Genomic DNA, 21,787 nt, shown 5'->3' with positions numbered 1-21,787 from the left:
ATAAATCTTTATATACCATCCTCACACTATCCCTGGAATTGTTCAAGATCATATTAATTGGGTCCTGAGCAACCTGGTCTAGTGGAAGGTGTCTCTGCCCATGGCAGGGGGTTGGAACAAGCTGATCTTTAAGGTCCCTTTCAACTCAAACCATTCTGTGATATATTTAGCATGTGAAAAACATCATGGCAACTCTTCAAAGATATTTGGTTCAGGTTTTTTTGAAGATATTAGAAAAAACTTAAACCACAAACCAGCACCATCAGTCAATACTGCAGAATTACGCTATCTCTTAATTTCTATTATAAATTACAACAAAAATATTTTAAAATATGGGAACTTTGGGCTTCTAGATGTGCTTAAGCATTTTATTTCATATATAAAACTCATCTAAAGAGATTTTCTAGCACATGTTGCTGCATTTAGGAAAAAAAAAGAAAAAAAAAACCAAAAAATCAGAAACTCACTAAGTCATTCCTAGTTTGTAATTCATAAAACTGCAGCCAAAGAAAGATGTTAATTGCTATTGATATAAAATTCATGACCACTAACAATATATACTATTTTGGCTGCAAGACTAAAATTCTGAACGTGTGATCAATGACTATTTTAAGATTAAGTGACCATTTGGGATTACATTCATCAATACTAATGGTATCATATTTAAAAGTTTAATGAGAATGCTATAATGCATATCACATTTCTCAGTAAGATATGTTATTATTGAATATCAGATAGATGGTATTATGAAAAATGAAATAAAAGCAAAAAACCCTCATTGTTTAAAATGGATTTTCTAAGTGTATTGAACACATGAACTGGCATTTGCTTAGAGGGTTATTCTTTAAGTAACAGAAAGAGTATGTTCTTAAGTTAGTCCTGCAATAAGTCACTATGGAACATGCAGATATCTGCATCATATACGACATACATGGCATTTCAGTAAAATGTTTTAATACAATGGGTCAGTCAGATCCATGAAGTGATTTTGTTCCTCAGAAGTCATTTATTCATTTGTTGTGAGCCAGCTCTTGTGTTTGAGAAATCAATAAGTGTAGCAGTGAACTAACAATGATTCATACTCAGGGTAAAACCTGTCAAAACTGAGAGATGTGTAAAATATTCTTTTAGTGCATATTCTTTTGGTAGTAAGGAAGGGAACTATTATTTCTTGGAGCATGGAACAAAGAACTGTTAAAAACAGGTGGGTGTATCTGTTGACTCTAGATGTTTGTGGTGAACTCTGGCAGATTTCGATCCGAATTAAAACTCTGCTCAGCTTTTCCAGCTTTAAACAGCTGCTAATACAGTCTCCAATCAGGACTCCTAAAAGTCCTTGCCCTGTTATTTATTCAGGCTGTCCTTAGTTGGTTTTGTTTTATAAAAGCAACCCTCTATTTTTTTGCATTCAGCATTGCTGAATCACTATATTTGCTAAAAATATCATTAATAACCCATATCATTGTATAACCAGCTTTCAGTTTACACACTATTTCTGGCAACATCATTAGTACACACATGAGATATGTGGAATCAACAAACCTTTGAAACACAGCTCTTTTTTGTCCATGGGCTGTGATACCCCAATTCTCCACCTACAATGGACATTTTTGGGACATTTCTGCATATCATCAATGCAACAGAAAGGAAGAGAAAGGACGTCAAAGGGTTGGAAGTTTCACAGCAGAAGCTCAAACTTACACTGAATGAAATAAATCGTTCATAGATTAATGGAGCTGCTGACTTAAACAGTGTAATATTGCCTGTTTCTATAGCATTAGCACAGTGGGATTCCAGTTCCCAGGGATTATTATGTTGTGTAGGAATACAACCACATGAAAACCAGAGTGTGTTAAGACTGAGTTTCTAAACTGCTAGATCTCAGAAACTCAGCTGGACACCAGCTAAGTCCTCCTGAAATTACAGTACTCATACTTGATAGGAATGACAATATTATTGCAAGTAAATACTTTTTCTGTCAATAAACATTTTGTTTGAAAACCTAAATGCCCTAGAATTTTACTGAACAATAGAATACAATCTTCTTTTCTCAATACTGGCTTTGAACAAGGACTTGAAACGAATTCTGATTTTGCATCTCTGGCAATTGAACAAGTGAAAAAAAACATCTTCTATCTACATTAGAATTACTTATTTTTTTTACTTATAAAAATTGAGGTTGAATGGCAATCCTGTAAGTATAAAATGGAACAGAAAACCTTGGTAAGTTACTTGAAAAGAAGCAACACCTTAATATCTGACCCTTTCAGCACTTAATCTTGTCATACTTAAGAGAGGAATAAAATATATCACAAAATATATTTGCAAGAAATACCTTCAAATGTTGGGGGTGTAACTCACTTAAAACACCCTTTTTTTTTTTCCTCACTGCCCTAAAGCTGATAAAAAATACTCTCGTGTTCTTGACAAGAGATAAAGATGGATGGGAAAGTCATGTCTGGGACTTTTATTTAAAGTCTCATAAGTTCAGGAGTATGCACCTGCATGTTTGCCTCTGGACTCATCTCACAATGACCAAAGGAAAGATTACCCTGAGGACCTACAGAAATACACATGAAAAACAGATTTATCTAAAGCACCATGCATTTCTGGAGGAAAATATTGGTAGCACGAATTTTATATCAGATCTTTACTTCATAGAGTGCTACATAAAATATTGTTGGCCAGAGCACTGCCGGTTTAAAAAGTCTTTTGTTATTCTCTTGTATGAAATAATCTTGTTGGGAAAATATTGTTTCCATGTGTTAGAAGACAGATTTCATTTCATCTTTGTCATGTAAGTCTCCAACCTGTAGCTGCTACTCCAGATAATGCTTCTCAAATTCAGACTTTCATAAGCCCTGTATTAACTATCTTGTTTAAAACACCTGCACAATTTAAAGCCAGTGTCATGATTAAAAATAAGACATAATGTCAGGGAATTTCTCTATTGGGGTCGCCCTTTCTTGGGGCAATGCAGATCAACTTTGCGGTGGTCAAGGAGGCAGAGACTCTCAGCCTGCAGCGTGATCAGAAGGCTCACCGAAGACAAAGGACTTTATTTTTAGTAACAGCTTCACTTTTATCTACTCCTACATATAACATGCCAGTACACTATTGGTCAGTAGTTCACCTCACATACATGGAGAGATTCTACTGGCCACAAGGCATCCACATTATATAGGTGGCTCTCTGGTCCTTAAGGATGCGTTCATCAGTCACCTCAGACCTTATGAGATCCAGACAGCCTAGAACCACAGCCCGGAACCACAGCCTAGAGCCCAAGTCTAGAACCGCAGCCCGGTGTTGGGGTCAACCACCTCAGACCTTAAGAGATACACACTCTCATCCCCACATTTCTCTATCCTTTAACTTTTGCTGAACAAAAATCCAATCATTAATTTCACTAACCATGAGGTTTACTGACAATTTAGTTTCCACCTAACTGGTAGAGAGATAATCTTCTAATGCAGAACAGATAATCACAATTTAAGTTTCCATTGAATTTCCTCTCTCATGGGTTCTTCTAACTCCTGAAGATCCTTTTAGTGCACTCAAATAAGGCAGTATCCCAGGCAAGCTTTAAAAGCCTCATGAGAATGCCATTAACTGCCATTGGTCCTTCATTTGCTGTGGACTCTGGTCAGCACTCCCTGTAATTACCCTCTAAAAGCAGGTCTTACAGCAGCAAAGTGATCAGCACACAGCAGACAAGTAGCTTGGGGTTTCTTTGCTTCACACATTATGTTGGACTCTTGTTGTTACTTCAATATGTTAAACCAAAAATATCCAGATACACTTTTGAAATACTTTTCGCTCCTACTGAATGAGTGATACTAAGACCTAAAATGATTTTCCTCCTACCTGTCTGATTTCCTACCTATCCTTCATCCTGATCTTACCATGAGAATTATTAGAAGCTATTTTCATGGTGCTTTAAGTTAAATTCATTGTTTTATTAAAATTCTCTATCTAAAAAAGAGATTACTGTCTGAAGTCCTAATTCAGGAAAATATTTCTTTTTTTAGAGAATATATAAATGCTTATGCTCCTAAATTAGAGCTGAACTTTAATCTCTTTTTAAGCACATTTCCAAACCAAGAGCTAAGAAAACTCCCACAATAATTAATCTTGTCGAATTACTTGAAAACAGAAATTATGCATTATTAATAGAAAAGAGAATAAAGTTGGAAAAAATTCTGAAACTTGGTATTCAAAATAGATTTGAAAGCATGGAGAAAGAAAGTACAGTTTGTAGGGCAAAAAACCGCCACAGCATAAAATCACAAGGAAGGGACTATTAAATCAAATGAGGAAAAAGAGGATTTGATCTCATTTACTTCTTCCTTTGCTCTTCTGTGGCACTTTGTACTCTAGCAAGAGCATGGGGAGAAAATGCCTATGATGTCTGAGCAAAAAACTCACTAATATCTGGAATAAAGCCTCCTTTCATTTTACTTGGAATCCATTAACAATTTGCAAGGTATAACCTTCTGCTAAAGAACACTGAAATTTCCCAATGGTAAAAATACTTCTTAGGACCTCAGTGCTCACTGTTCTGCAAACTTCTCCACCATTCTTTACCATGAATTCAAGAGCAGAGTGTCTAATTTCCATTTTCTAATCAAAACTATAAATCAGGTTTTGGTAGTTGTGAACACCACTAGAAGAGTGCAAAAAAATTAAAATGACATTTTAACACAGTCCTTATCGAAAGCAATCACGAGATAACCTTTCCTCTTGAATGGCTTAGACAGTCTGTGTCTCAGTGTCACATTCTTGCTCAATCCTTGACAATTTTCAAAGCAAAATAAGATGCAGCAATCAAACCTGCGCCCTCTCTGCATACAGTGCGTGTAACACTTTCCCTGGTGCTGTGTTTCCCACAAGAACCAGGATGGCACAACATCCAGCAAGAACGTGTGTTCATTTCCCAAATTAGTTTCCACTTATTGCTCTGCTGCCTGGCCAAATGAGCCACCTTCAGTGATGTCACCCAAACTGGTGAGCGACGCAAACAAGGACCATTCCAACCACACATGCTGATCCAGGGATGTTTTGGCAAAGCCAAAACACTTGGAGAACTGATGAAAGCATTTCAGGAGTGTGGAGAACTATGAAGTACTGCAGCAAACACACTGAAAGTAGCTCCCCGATTGCCACAGCCTTCTGTTACAACAGAAACCACCAGCCAGCCACAGGATTGTGCCAATAATCCCAGCCTGTGTCCTGCTGTGATGGACATGAAGGGAATCCCATGTCCAGAAACCAAGTTACACCACCTTGAATTCCTTAACAAAAGAATTCTCTTCCATATCATCTTTATAGAGCTATACCAAAACAGCTGCTATGCCACATGAACTGTTTTTCTTCCTTCTATTGAGCACAATTTAAATGATTCATTCAATTATTACTTTTGTATTCAAAGATGGCTTATTTTCATGCAGATTTATGTTCCATGGTGCATAGAGGACATTCTTAATTGTGCTGAAACAACTGCAAATTTAATTAAAGTTTGCCATTCCAAGCATAAAATAGATTAAAGAAAATGCTGACAACAGTAAAATAAATATTCAACTATTTAATTTAACTCAACATTTATTTTTAATCCAAACATCAAAATAACCTTGTTTCTAATTACAATTTCATGACAAAATGTCTTGAAGAAGCATTTGTCTCTATTTTCCTCCAATCTGCTCAGCTGAAACACTCTTATTTATAAAACTGTTGATTAATAAATCTGTTCCAGCTGTATTATTGTATCTTACAAAGAATGCAGTCTGGTATATGTAAACAACCGTTATAATTTTAAAATCTCAAACTCTTGACAGTCTGCAGAAGCAGAAATCCCATCAAATACATTGCAGGGCAATTATATATCTAAATCTTAAAAAAGAAGGGAAAATAAGTGACAAACATAGGTAATAAAGTCCAGAGTTCTGTGGCAATTAGTAGCAGATGATAAGATCAAATCAATGCTTACAATAAGTTACAGTTCCTTCAACTGGATATTATTAGAGTCAAACATGTGTTGTAACACATGACAGACAACAAGAAGCTCACCAGTTTTACAAAAAAGTTACACTGAAAAGAGATATGAAGAAAGAATATGGCCTAATGAAGCTAATTTGCAGCTCTACAATTAAGTTATACTGTTCAGTATTGGTTTTTAATTTTATAGTTAATAAATTTAATTTCATAATTAATGAATGATCATTGACAATAAATAAACAAATAATGTGTTATAGTTGACAGGTGAGGGAAGAATTGTAAGGTATACAGGTGGATTTCCTTTCATCCATACCCAGTAAGTCTGGCTCTGACTGATAAAAAATTAATTGAGCAGCCCCAAGAAGTAGGAACACTAACTTAATCCTTTCTGTTATTTGGAAGCATTAGTTATGAAAAAATATAGAGGCTTCCCAAGGCGTTGCATACCCTTTCTCCAACAGATTTGGAGCAAACAGAAGTGCCTTACTAGCTAAAAAAATATCCCAAGAGTCAGAACATTTAGAGGAAAAAAAAAAGACTTTTTATCATATATTCACAATAGTATTTTTTGCAACTTCTGAATGAATTGGCTTACATGATTTTTTCCTATTTCTGAGAAAATCTCAAACAAAAAAAATCCAAAATGAATTTTTCAATGGAACAAATGAGGTATTTAAGTAATTATGAAGGATTATTAAACTCTTTCACAAAATAAGAAGCAATCAAAAAGGGAAATAGCAAAAAGTATTTTTCAGACAAGAATCAGACTGGAGCCCATAATCAGAAAAACAGTGAAATGAACAAATCCACTAAAATTGGTACATGAAAACTCTACTTGAATCTAACACAAAGTTAACAAATCCCTTTACATAAACACCTTTATAACAAACAAAACAACCAAACTTGTTTGAATAATCACTGAGTCCATCAGTCTAGAACTATTCTTTCATGAACAGTACATATTTTAATAGCACTTTTCATACAAACACCAACATGCACAGAGGAAATTCATAAAATATTTTGTGTGTGTACGTTCAAACATTCACTTAAGTAAACTCTACCTGGTACTATTGATCAAAACTCTTTTTGACAACTTAATAGCCTCCAAAATCTCTTAAGTACTATAAGAAACAAAGAATACATTGCATTATGTAGACTTTCACACTATCATGCTTCAGACTACTGAAACCAACAATAAAATAGTCCATAAATGACCTGTACAGCTATTTAGAACAGAAGGAACATCAAAAGGTGGGCTTTCACATAAACAGCAAATAACAGAGCAGTTTAAGGGTCATGAAACCTCTATTGCAAAAACCATCACGGCCCTTCAAAGGAGCCACAGCCATTCACCTCCCTGAGAGCCTTGCAATGCTTCCACACTTAAATACAGACTTCCCCATCATTGCATCAGAAGGTTCGGGGACAAGAAATTTAGTACATTAATCCTATTATATTATGTAGGATCACAGATGAAACATAGAAAACAACAGGGGTTTCAGAGTTTTAATTGATAGGCTCTTTGATTATGAATAGTTGACTTACCTGTTTAACTTCATATGCAAAAAGAACAAATCTTAAGTCTGGTGAAACAGAGTATCTTGATGCTTTGAACGTTACCTACAATGAAGTAATAATAAAAGTGAGTTTGCAAGATGAAATATTTCTTCTACATTTTCTTACAATTGATTTAAGAATTTCCCATTCACAAAAAAGATTTGATTTAAACCACTGATCTAATTTTCACAAAAGAAGAAATCAAATAAGTCTTAGTCTACTTAACTGGAATCGGTAGGGTGGCAACAGATGAATCTGGCTTAAACACTAAATACTAATTAAGAAGCTGATGAGTTTTTTATCAGCACTACAAGCACCAAGCTCAAGGATAACCAATTCCTTTACAGAGGATGAAGGAAGACTCTGGTTTGTATGTACTTAAGGAATGATCTTAAGGGAGACCATCACTAGGTTAAGCCTCAAAGATAACACCCAAGAAAAAGAATAGGTGTGCACTATGTCCCTATTGCTTTTCTTTTACCACATAGTTTGCAAGACAACTTGCACTAAAGCAAAAATCTTTCTTATGAGAAAGTTCTTAGCAGAGGGCAAAATGAAACATAAGGTAGCATTATAAAACTAATAATGCTTTACATCTACCCAAGACTACATGACACCCAATTGAATTCAAGGCTGTAATTTAATCAATGGGTAATGTTGATGTCAGAAATAATTTAATCACCTAATGCATGACAAAGATAAGAATGTGCTTTAAAGGGCACTGAAGGAAATAATTTAAAATTAATCTCAAGATATCTATTTGCAGAATGAGAGAAAAAGGGAGAACTGAAAAATTCAGATAAGAATAGAAAAAGTAGGACAGAAAAAAAAATAACTGAACCACAAAGGTGCAAGATAAAAACAAATAAATGAGTAGCTATCCAGAACAAGTTCTATCCACTATTCAAAGGAAGGCTTTCCCTCATTTTATTTCTTAAGCATCCTGTTCTGCTTAACCTAATCCCACTGCTAAACTAATGAATTCAACAGGGGCTTAAGGTACCCAAACCAGAAGTCACAAATTAATACATTTAGTGCAGTTGAGGAGTAATTCCAAAAAAAAAAAAAAGCTTCTAATAAAGTGAAAAGGTACTATGTTTTGATATACAGATTAAACTTGGATTCCTAGGTAGTATAATTAGAACCAAGCTATCCAAAGAAATCAAAGTAAAAAACTTGGTTTTGAAGATAAACTGTATTAGTTTGATGCTGCAACATGACAGTATCAGAAGATAAATCTGCAGACTTGAGGAAAGAAGAGAAAGAAAAGTACCTAAAAGCATCCTTCTGCATCTAAAATGCATTCAGAAGATATTTCTACTGTGTCCAAACCAGCTTTTATGAGTTCACCATCTTTAAGCAGAAACTGTGTTAATGTTAATCTATGAATAACATTCCCTTTTCTTGGCTCTTCACTGAAAACATTTTTAGATACGAAATGTCTCTTCTTTCTAGAAGCATATTAATTATTGCTCACTACCTCAGTTTTCAGCAATATGTAACCAGGCAACTTTCCAAATTCATTCTCAGGGCATGCAGTGCCTACCATTTCCTACATTTAGTGAGAATTTTCAGTCCCTGATTATGCCACTTCACAAGTAATGAGGCACCTCATGCAGACACCTGCAAACTATTGGCAGTTCAAGGCAACTACTTGCATATTCTATATCCAAGCACAGAGTGTTGTGGATTTGGGATTTAAAAGCATTTAAATCCTACTGAAGATGACCTTGTTCATTCAGCTTCCACTCACCTGCAGAATTCTGTTTGCCTCCAGAAATGCCTCAGACACATGTTATACATGCAATGGCAAAAAGCTATGTTTTTTTAGATTGAAGGTAATGGTTTTGGCAAAATAGTTTTCTTTTTGTCAGTATAATGGCATTTTTCTTGGTGAAAGGAGCATAAAGCTGCTTCATACTTTTTAAATTTTCCCTTGAGAAATAAGAAACTGAAAATTAGGCCAGCAGAAATCACGTGCTCATTGCCAAATTGATAACAATGCTGATTTCTTTAAATTATATAAAAACATAATTAGCTCATTTAAGTTGGATTTACAATTAAGCCTTTGATGAAATAGATGTTTAGTTCTAGTAAAACTACAGAGAGATTTAAGTGACTTAAAAAGTATAAAATTACCTAGAGTACTGGTTTGGGAAATTTTTTCTTTTTGTAAAGACAAGCACAACTTTGGCAATTAATTCAGAAACTGCCTACTTGTATGCACAGAAGCAACCCTTCTAGATTACAAGCAGGCAATAAAAAAAAAAAAAAAGGAAAATCACCTGACTCCGTACTGCCCAATGTGGCAAGTAAGCTCATGATTTGTGGGTCACTAAAAAAAAGAGAGATTTTAATTTTTCCCCACAACCATGTCTAAGGTATTTCATCAACCAACAGATGCCTGACTCCATGACTGAGGAGATTAGATTAGCTGGTGATGGGTTTAAAAGAAAGTTTCAGTCCCTGCTGTAGGAGGTGAGATATATGCCACTCAAGCTCCTGAGAGATTGTCTACTGGGACATTCACTACTGAGATTAGATACATTTATTCATTAAAAAGAAGTTTGTGAAGACTGACCCCAAGGGCTTGTTCTCTTCTTGGGAGAACATATTTTTCAGTTTGAAAGTGTTGGGGAAATATGATATTAGAAACACACGGGGTTTTAAAAACTTGGGTGTATTTCATCAAAAATCTGGAGGATGATTGTTCTGCTGTCATGTCTGTGTATCCACATTTTCCAGCCTTTGTTCAGGAGGACAGACCTAAATGCTGTGCCTCTGTCATCCAGGTGGGCTTGATCTCTTAAGAAATGTAGCTCTGGACGAATAAGCTCTGAAACAGGGAGAAATAGAGCTGCCTAATTAGGCACAGTCCAGGGATGCAGAGCAGGGCTAGTTTCCCTCTGCACCACTGCACAGTATCAGCTAGTCATGCCATGGGGTAATTCAACACTGTGCTGCACTCCATACATACCCTTATCCCTTTCCAAACTCCAACAGAAGCAAGGCAGAACTCATGGGAAAAGGGTAGGTAATTTCCATATTACCCTCTAGCTTTACCTGGCCACATCAAGACTTGAAATCCCTGTGAAAACCATCAGGTCTATGCAACTAGAAAACATTTTTACTAGAGAAATTGCTGTAATCCTTAAATTAGTTATATTTCCCCCTGTTACAAAAATCTGAGCCAAAAAATGTTTTTAAACACTTGCACAGTGTCTTCCCAGCTTAATTCACAAACTGCCATTCGTTTTTCCTACGCTGCTGCCATTGGCATCACTTCACTTTTTCAGACATCAGTGATCCTGTATCTAATCTTTCATTCCTCACCCAACCAAAACCCCACTGACTGTATAATTACATCTAGCCACATGAAACACTGCATTTCTAGCTTTTTCTGAAAGACCTCACATGGTAAGAGTTTTAATTCTTCTGCTGACAGTGATGCATGATGTGATGACCCTATGGACAAGCAATGACTGTTCCTCTCACTGTCACCATAGACTGCAATGGTAAAAGCCAAATGGAGGCAAGAGGACACAGAGCATTTAAACAGAGTTTTGCCTTTCACCTTTCCAGCTTTGTTCTTTCATCCACATTCAAATATTGATAAAACATAATTTTGCATGGAAAGAACTGGCTTTTCTTCCACCTTTCCATATGGATGCTTAAAATGGAACATAAAATTCCAATGAGCAATATATTTTCAAGTTTCCTTTTCAATGTCAGTATTTTGCACTGAGGATTTTTTTCTTTCCATTTTTTGTGTGTTTTGCTCATCAGAAATACCAGCCATGAGTGTGTTTAAAAGAATCTTTAGGCTTGGTTTCGGTTCTGCATCCTCAGTAAGGACTCCCAAGTATCAGCTCCTTTTTATTTCTTCTGTTTTCTTAAAGCCTAGTTCTGAGTTACTGATGTACTGGTTACTCTCTTCATCTTTTCTCTAATCTTTCACCTACTGTAACATGTTGAGTTTATTATTTTTCTGGGTTTTAACTACTATAACATTTAAATTAGTGCCTTATTCATAGTCTTCCAAAAATATGGTGCAGAGCAGACACATGGAAGTTACCCGCAACACAGTCTAGGCCAGTGTTTCAAGAATGCATTTGAAATATGTTAAAAACTTTAAAATATTCTTTTTTCATAGTTTCAGATTGATGGTTTTAAGTGAAATAATACATCACAGTTAAAACCAGTTAAAAGAAATTTTCACTGTTGTGGAGTTCACTTAATTGTTGGTTTTGGTTTTTTCCCTTTAGTTTTACCCCTCCTCCTATTTCAGTTTCTTGTGCTTCTACTTTCCCCAGAAACTTCTACCTTCCACACTCCTATTATTATCCTTCTCCAATTATTGTTTAGTGCTCCCTTTACACATATTTAGGCTATACATTTTTTTCTTACTCATCCAGTATAAAATATTTCAAGACCTCTAGAATGTTACTTTAAAGCTTTGGTGGCAATACCCCTGCTTCGTAGATGTGATATCTCTGTATCACACACCAACATCTGTATCAGAATTTAACTTAATGGTATAGTGGAATGTCCATGTATGGGAGTTCATCAGCACTCACAGGTATTCAGCACAGCTTATGAGACAGGCATTGACCAAACAGCAATGCCCAAAAGCAGTCAGATGGGACAGAATTACAGTGGCTGCAAGACCAGAAGGCATTTGGTACATGCAGTTCCCTCCAATGGCACCAGCAATCAAGACATCAATGGAATACCCCTTTATTACCTCTGCTGTGATTGAAAGAAGATGGACCAAAGAAAGCAGATGAGAGTGGAACACAGCTGTGATAGTTTTGATCCAGGCCTTCCCTAGTAACCAGTTGTAATTAGGGAAAGACCCATTTCCCAGGTATTTCACACTTGTTTTTTCCACATAACAAGGGAGTATAACTAAGAGAGAGATAGAAGTTGCCATTCTTCTTCCTCTGGCAAGGCTGGGGAGCCGGGAGTCCAGGTGTCAGGAACTTATTGGAGCCATGCAGGAGATCATGAGAGGGAGAGAGGGAGCTGGTATTCTTTTGAGAGTTGTTGGTGAGATTTTATTTTGCCAGGTTTTATTTTTAGGGGGTTTGATTGTATTTGTCTGTTTTGTTTTTGTTTTGTCCCTCCTTTGTCCCTGTTTCCCCTTCTCTTTTCCCTTTTTCCCTGGGTGTGTACAAATTGTATATGTAGTTGTAAATGTTAGAAAATATATATATTCTGATTTAATTCAGTTTCTTTCAAGTTTTCAGTTTCTTTTCAGTCTTCTTTCAGTTTCTTTTTTCCCTTGCTTTGAGGAGTGGGGAGAAAAGGGGAGGGCAGCTTGGGCTGGGAGGCCAAGTCAAGCCTAGACACCAGCACAAGGGTAAGTCTTGTAGCAGTGAAAACAGAGAACCTCTGAGAAAGAGAGTCTGATTGTAATTAGAAAAATGTAAGATAATTGGAATGTTGAAAAACTTGGGTTTCCCAGGCTAGGCACTACTTCTGTCACCTGAGCTTTTAATCTAGGTCCAAAGATATTGTCATGTTAAGTGTAACTGTTAAAGCTCAGGTTTCCTATCCAGTTTAAAAGACAAATGTACCTTAAAACATGATCTAAGTTGACCTCTATGCTATGGATAGGTGGTTCTTAAAAACAGAAACCAAAATTCCCCAAACCTACCTGAAAGTGTAGGACATAAAAATAGACATGAACAGACCTGTGCAGCTCACAGGGACCTTGTACCACTGCCACCCTGCTGAAAAACAACCTCTAACCAGTCACTCATCACATTTATTTTTTTTCCCCTCACATTCCTCATAACTAAATCCCCATTGATACAGTTAACCTTTAACTGTTTACTGTATCAAGGAACAATCTTACCAGGAATATTATTTAGAGGAATCCCACACAGAGCTACCCTAACCTGACAGCTTTGCATTTTCTTTGTTGGAACCTCCTTCACTTGGACAAAACCCGATGGCCACCATTAAAGCATAGTGACTGCAAACCCTTCCATCTGTCAACCTTCCCACCTGGAGCACAGTGGTGCACTGCAACAATAAACCCTACCTCACAAAACCCCCTCTACTGAAAAGGGTTTGCTGAAGGGGTTATTTAAAATTTAAAGGAGCATGGGAGAGTTGAGATAATTTTACAATATTTATAACAACCTATTTACAACATGTGTGGGTCATTAAAATGTCCAGTGTTGCAAGAATTACAAATATTTATGTGGTTATAGAATGTTATTTAATTATTTACTATTATTCACCCTTTCATTATTCTCTTATGCAAGGGTCTTAAAACTATAAGCATGTAAACTACTCTTGCAATTAAGTACACATAAATTCAACAAAGGAATTATAATTGCATTATGATGCTGCATGGAGTTTCCCATCAAAAGAGGAAGGGGGTATGATGATGGGGAGCAGAAAACAACAACAAAAAGGAAGAGAAGAAGGGCCAATTATGAACAACACTCTGTAAACCAACACAAAACACTCCCTGCCCAAAGCTCTGCTTGAACTAAAACTCTCATTCGCTGCTTTGGCTGCAATGCCTCCACAGGGTTTTTACAGCTGGGCTGCCACAGCCTATCTGTGATTCATGAGCCAAGAGTACTGCTTGGCTCACCATTAGCAGGCAGCAAGAAGTAATCTTTTTCTCTCCATCCTTGTGCAAAAGACAGTCCACAGTGACACAACAACACAACTTAATCCATGGCATACTCCTGGCAAGCCCCTAGAAACAGGATTGCAACTCAGTAATAACTGTTTGCTGTGCATCACAATGGAGTTTCCCCTTGAGCTTGGAAAGAATTGTAGAAAGGCACCAAAGTCAAAGGGGAAAGCAAGTCAGGAGTTTCTGGGTTTTAGAAGAGTCCAAAGAGTAGAGGGAAAGCCAGACCCTATTATAGAGCTCACAAACTGAAAACAATCACAATTCTTCTGTTGGGTACTGAAAACAAATCAACAGCCCTTTATCTCATGATTCAAAAATACATCCCATCATCTACACTCAAAAGGCTTAAGGAGTCACACTGGACTTCCCTCTGACCGAGGAGCCTGAATTGAGTGTTTCTTGTGGTGCGTGCAGGGTACCTGAATCATTTTGCACACAGACACTACAACATCACTGGAACTGAGGGCTAACAACAGTCTTACCACTTTCATACTTATTGCAGATTTTTTGAGAGGGAGAAATGAAAGCAAAATTTCTACAGATTCCTTTAAGAGGATTCAACACATTTGGAAAGTTCTATACCAGAACAACACATCCCTAACCACATTTTCTCTCATCTCCGTTTGCATTTTTCATTTTGGTTGGGGTTTAAGGTTTGTAAAACAGACCAGAGAAGTTGAGCCAGAAGTATAACAGGGAAGCAGATGGACAATTTCCCCTGAGCACAAGACAACACGTGGTCCCCCGTGCTTTCCTCTCAGCTTAGCCTCATCTTGTGGCTGGGCTGGGTGCAGACCAGTAACCTGCTCTTACTGACTTCATGTAATAGTTGATAGCAAAAAGAATAAATAAAATGCTCGCTAAGCACTGAATTTACTTAAATAAATGCAGTATAATGTTACTTATTTTGGAAGTGTAATGTGCAATAAAGTACTGCTAAATGCAGAAAAACTGTCACTTTGGATCATGGTGATAGACACCTCAGATAGATGACAGAGAACACATTGTAATCAAGCATCAAGGCAGCATCACAAACATCAGGATGCCACACAGTGATTAATGTCTAGGGCTTTTTTTGGCTTCTCTTAATAGAAGACTTGTCCAGCCTCCAGGTGTTAAAATTTCTATGCCTCTGGCTCAGGACATTAACTGTTTATTAGGCAGCTTAAACCTGATGCACTACATGAATACACTCAGAGGAGAAACATATATTAGAAAACATCTTTAAATAATAACTAGAGATGTACATAGATATTCTGTGTGCTTTGCAAGCCACCCTTTTCACTTATGGCCCTCTATTTGGTATCCAAAACATGGTTTAATTATATAAAGGCCAGATTGTTTAGCCAATACATTGATTATAGAAAAGGATTCCATTTCAAAAGGACAAATGAAGTTCAGGAATTAATTCTACTTCTGAATAAAACCTGCTGAAACTGGAAAAAAGTACCTGAATTCAGGAACTTGGAATAGATACTTCCATTATGTAAGAAAAATGGGTGTCTTAGAATGACAAAACACTAGTTTTCTTTTCATGTGCATGACTCTTACTAAAGGGGATTTTTTAATCTTTTATATACGTAACTTTTTTTTTAATATAAACACAGTTTGCTTTTTGGATGGTACAGCTATATAGTAAGCATAGCACATCCTCAGTAGCGATATCTGACTTTTAGACAATAAGCAACACAAATAAGAATAAAAGATATGTACTTGGCAGGAAAATGGCATCTCTAATATGCAAAAGAGCCAAGTGATCTGTACTCAGTGGAAGACTGCTACAGGGGTTTAGCAATGAGGGAAAAAACACCCAAATCTCTTCTGAGCTGCAGCCCAACCAGGAGTGAGAAATAGTCATAACTTGCCCCTTGACTCTGCACAATAAGTTCATCATGGCACTTCAATTTTCCATGGACAATTATCAATATTAACTAAGAACACCCTGCCACTTCTGTGGTCTACTTGAGCAGAGACAAACAGGACAGAAAACCCAGCCTGAAATCACACTAATAACTCCCAGACAAAGGCAACTCTTCCGTGACTAAATCCCTTTGAAAGGGAAGAATGAGGGAACTTGCAGTGCCACTGCCTATGTTGGATCTCTACTGTACTTTTTATTAATACAAGACATGTCTGCAGAGTCATTAAACCAGCACCATTCTAATTATACACCAGTGATTAAGCAGATGTGACACTGAGCGAGGAGAATGTTTGATTAATGATCCAGGTGTATAACTTTGGAAGATTACATTTAACAGTGTGAGTTTGGGGGCAGGCAGGCTTAGAAGATTAGGACAGCTTTTGATTTCAGCCTGTTCCTGTAATGTTATGATTTCCTGTTAGGATTGTTGGCCCCACCATGTCAACAGACAACTCAGTGCAGAACATTTCCCACTGTTCTCTTCCAAACATACACCAACACACTTACTGAGCCTTCTGTTCTGTTTTCAGCTTTTTATTATACTTCTATATGATTGATAACTGCTTGAATTCACATTTTTTGTTGTTTTAATTCTAACACTCTTAGCATTTGACTGCTTAAAGAGAGGAGTTTTGCAGGGAAAAAACACAGTTAGGTTTTTATTTATCTCTATTCCGCCCATAATTGTTAAATGGTTGCTTGAATATTATCTATTTTGTATCATTTTCTGACATTTCTAATCAACAGTAGATATGTAGTGTCTAGAGCTCACTCAGTTTGTGTGACTGCAGGATAAATCAGTTCCAGCAGGAGCCCAGAGAAGAGCAACTTTGCAAAAAGAGGCAACCCTCGGAGTGTGAAGCAGCCTGTCCACACCAATCCATCATTACTTGGCAAAGCTGGTTTAGCATAATGGCCTGAATAGCTTGTCATGCTGACATTACATTTTACATCACATGAGCCAAATACTTGAAGCCAAAAAGTGTATTAATTTATCTGTGAGGAAACTCAAGTCTTGTCATTCAAGTCCCGTTCAATGGCCAGGGGTGCCCGAGCAGCTGCTGCATTCCAGTTATACACCAAAGGCAACACACAGGCCTGACACAGTGAATGCTCTAACCAGCCAGGCAGGTGCTCACACACACTCACAGACATGGATAAGAGGGAAAGTCCTTCTGCAATACTTTGTGGTTCATACTTCAGAGAAATTCACCTTTTCACCCACTTTTAATTGTGCCTCACAGCCTTTTTTGGGCTAAGAGGTACTCAGAGGAACATCCCAGCATATGGAATTGTGCAGCTCATAGAAAGGGAGCCACACAAACCATTAAAATATAATTCTCTCCTTCTTTTTCCTTCATCTTTACACTGACCTAGGAAGTCAGCATCAAGTTCTTTCTCTTGAACTTCTACTCTCCTCTTTCTTGTTTGAGGAGTTAGAAGTAAAGGTCACCTGAGGCTTTATGCTTTGAAAAGAGGAATCTCTATCAGCAAAGACCAGGGACAGACCAGGAATAAAATCAGCCTTTGCCAAAGACCTCTGATGAAAACGAGTCATCCCCTGGGGTCTGCAGGTACAAGAGTTTTTACTAAATTAAAAATACAGGGATTAACAATAACAGCCAGAGGTCTGTTTGGAGCACTTCTGAGGAAAGATTGGCAAGCCACATTTCTGCTGCAAAACCTTGATAAATGAGAATTACAGGGTAGAATACAAGTGGTATCCCTGAGAACAACAGTGCCAAGCAAAGAGAAAGAAAATGAGTAAAGTATTGAAGAACTCCTTAGCAATTACTGGCTAGTCAGAAACACACACAAACCACTCATGTATATACTATTTACTGGTCAAGAGAAATAATCTCCAATCATTTACTTTGCCATTAAACCTCAGCGGAACAACCATAACAGAGATTAATGTGACTAGAAAATACATTTTATTTTGGGTATTTAATTGCTTCAACAAAAATATTCCTATGAATTTTGAAGATTTTTTGCTAATTCTAATAGTGAAAAACTCTCAAGATTTGGAGAAGCATTCTGCCATATTATGAAATCTCTTATTCTAATAGACCTCAGGTAGATTCATCAGTACATTTGCCAGGCATGAACCTTCAAATGGTCTGAACAAACCACAGACTACAATCAACAGCAAGTCTTCCAACATGTTGGTTATTTATACATAGGCTGAATAAAACAACAAGTAACTTCACCCAGAAATCATTTACTGAGACAGGGATGGATTATATTTTTTATTTATACACAATATATAAACATATCTTCTGTAACTTCTATTATTGTACTCTCTCCCTCCTGTTACAGGAAAAAAAATCTATGCAGACTTCCACTAAGAAGCAAATAATATATATAATACTTACAAAAGTTGTATTTTCCAATAATAATGTAGTTGTATTTGTTTCTACATTCAGTTGAATAACATGTCCATTCCTGTTTTTATACACCACTGTTGTGTCTGCAACAAAAAAATGGCATAAATAGTTAGCAACCATATTGAGTATTTAATATATTGTAGAGAAAACCAGCATGTTAAATTAATTAGAAAATCTTTCTTACAATACACAAACAAGGCAGAAGTTTTGTTAATTTGCTTCATGAACTTCAAAAATAAAGATTTATGCCCTACAACACACCTTTTCAAAAATATTACTTCATTTAAATGGAAATTTTTCTGTGGCAAAAAAACGTTCAGTGGGATAGAATTGCTCGGAATGAAGTGACATCTTGAACATAAATCTGCTCTCACCTGGATACCACTGTCACTCTGACACCAAGGTCTGAGCGAATTCACTATGAAAAGGGCCATACACCAAAGATTTGCAAAGAAAAAAAAAGCTTATGCTGGACATCATATTCACATGTCTCCTTAGAAGTTAGCTTCTAAAAAAATTCTGTACTCTTCTGTTTTGTTGGTGACTGGATTGAAAAAGTTATGACTATCTTAAGACAGTCCAGTGAGTAGTGCTGGGCTGCAGAATACCAAATTTCTACCTAAAGAGAATGTTGGCAAAGGGGGGGTTAAAGCTAAATAGGTCCATTTTAAAATACTACGGGATGAACTGTCACAATTTTTTCTTTCTACCACTCAATTGATTTATAATTTCTCATGATAAATATCATCCTATACACCTCGGAAAAAAAAAAAAAAGCAAACCAAAATTAATTGTGACTCCTATGAAAAAGGCTTTGTATGTTCATACCAATACCTGCAAAATGACCAAGAAATAACACAACTACTATATAACCATCAATTTACAAAACAAAAAAGTTCCAAAATTCCCACTGTCTTGAACAAGTGCTGATTCTTTCATGTTATTTAAAAACCACATAAAATATTTATATTTCACGAAATGAAATAATTTTATTACAACAATGTAGAAAACATGATTGAAAGCTCTAAATTAAGCCTAGAGGAAACACAAAAGAACTTCACGAATCTTCAGTAATCTCTGAGAAATTCATTACAGATCCCTGAATTTTATGAAGTGGGAAGTAAACAGGACTGGAGTAAAAAGGTTTTGCTATCATAAAGAATATGCTTTGCTTTGCTTATTCAGAAAAATGTAGCTGTATTTTAATTGACTCCACGGAAACATGAGATATGCAGCATAGCAAATGTCCTCTGCTATGTTCTGCAAAATTAATGAAGCCTCATTTGAAGAGCTTATTAAACTATTTTAGGACCATGGCTGAGAAGTGGGGTGGGATTGATGGAGTTTAGAACAGTATTGTAAAAGCTGTTGTTTAGGAAGGCAAATTAGATTATGAACTGTGGAATTAACAGTAACTTCTATGAAATAAAAAGTTTTCAAGTATTCATTTTGAATAAAAAAGAAATGTCACTTTGTAGAAAGTTAGTTGGTTTCAGGTTACTAATTACAGAACATCATAGTTTTTTGCAACCTCTTATAGGGCATTTTGCATGAGTTCTTTTTGGAACCATAGCACCAAAAACCTCCAGTGTTGAACAAGGCTGTTAAGAAGTATTATAAAAAAAAAATAGAGGAGTGTGGAAATGGCAGATACAATGGCAGAACAGCTGGCACTGACTCGAGCAGCCATGTGCATTCTGAGCAGTGCTCTGAACAATGATTTTCTCCATAGGTGAGATGCACATGCTGCCCAAACCCAAACAAGTCTCACAACGTTACTCCTGCTCATTTATTTACTTTTCTACGTGCTGTTTGGCCAGCAGGATTTACAGCATCATGCCTCAGGAATTAATCCTATCAAAGCCACTTCACTCAAATAAAGAACTTTCACTTAAAATTCCTAACAGGACCAGGAATAAAATACACAGTTCTAGGGCTGGTCTTGCAAGTCCTGCACACAGTGCAAAACAGCATTTGGAACAGCAAATACTGTGAATGACACAAATTAGAGCCCTTCTTCTCAAGTTAGAAGAAAATTTTTTCAAACAATCAGAACAGAAAGCAAGAGTCGGACCTCTTGAAAAGGCAGGCCTTACTGGACAGTAATTATGTTTTTCTGAACTTGGGCTCTCATCTCTCCAGGATTCAGTAGTTAACTACTGAAGTGCATAAATTAAATATATGCTTGCAAAATGAATGGAGTTTCTCAAATAAAAGATTATATCAAAGTCCCATGCAAGTATTAAGCATAAATACAACCATCAATAGTAATTACAGTTATTAATATGGAATTCTCATCCAGCTTGTTAGGTTGGATAATGTGATAGTTGATGTCCACATAACATAACAATGATTTTTGTCATTGATAGCCCAAATGTAAGAGCTATAAACATATATTTGTTTTGAAACTTTTGTTCTCTAGAGTTAAGAAGTCTACAAAGGAGAGCAATGCCTAGTCCTTAGCATTATCCATTTGCACAGCTTATGAATTTGTTTTGTTTATTATCTTGGTGTCTTCACCACAAAGAGGTAAAGGGATCCCTGACACATCACAAAGCCATTCGGAGAAGTAGATTTCTGACTTCAAGGAAATTCTCATTTAGTTTGAAACAAAGAGTAGTATAATTTGAAAACCTCTTGTCTGGGCACAAGATGTAGCACTGAAGAGCCACATTATCAATCTAAGAACAACACTAGAATAGGAATCATTCTGCCTTGAGAAAAGGAGAATGTGAGGAAGCCTCTATAAAGAAGAAGTGTTATCAAGTCATCAGCCCTCAATGATGTACACAGAAACAGCCTGTAAAATAACTGAAAAATTTCCTAATTGTAATAGGTCTCAAATTTCTCAAGTTTGGAAACTCCAGTGCACTGACTGGCTGATACATTTATTCTGTTTTACCAAAGGTGAAGACAGGCTACCAAGGGTTTATACATTAGTTATCATAACATCATCCCAAATAAAAAAATGGCACAATAAATCCAGGATTTTTCCTATTTAAAAAGTGGCTAGCAATATAATTAATGCCTGACAGCACTTTACAGAACATAGATCTAGTTAAAAAAAATTAATAGAGGTGGCTATGCTGAAACTGTATATTGGGTTTTCTTCCAAGTTATTTGATTTATGACATCTAAAGTTTACATTGAACAGAATTAATGGAAAACACATTAGGAGGATTAAAAACAGTATCACTAAAAAAAAAAATTAAAGAGGAAGACAGGGTGCTCCTACCAAATGATTGTCTCACCTGGTTAACCATTAATTAT

The 21,787-nt window shown here is 36.4% G+C and overlaps 1 protein-coding gene across 1 annotated transcript in view; it reads right to left on the bottom strand.

Annotated features, from left to right (window-relative positions):
• Positions 1-21,787, bottom strand: part of DPP10 (dipeptidyl peptidase like 10) — a 254,412-nt gene that overhangs the window by 112,536 nt on the left and 120,089 nt on the right. Inside the window, exons 4-5 of the mRNA XM_071562404.1 lie at positions 18,506-18,600; positions 7,537-7,611 (exon numbers count right to left, since the gene is read on the bottom strand). Of these exons, the coding sequence (XP_071418505.1) occupies positions 7,537-7,611; positions 18,506-18,600 (170 nt within the window). The remainder of the gene's footprint in view (positions 1-7,536; positions 7,612-18,505; positions 18,601-21,787) is intronic.

The sequence above is a fragment of the Pithys albifrons genome, chromosome 8, assembly GCF_047495875.1.
Source record: "Pithys albifrons albifrons isolate INPA30051 chromosome 8, PitAlb_v1, whole genome shotgun sequence".
Classification (NCBI taxonomy): Eukaryota; Metazoa; Chordata; class Aves; order Passeriformes; family Thamnophilidae; genus Pithys; species Pithys albifrons.
This window is presented reverse-complemented; position numbering and strand designations above follow the sequence as displayed.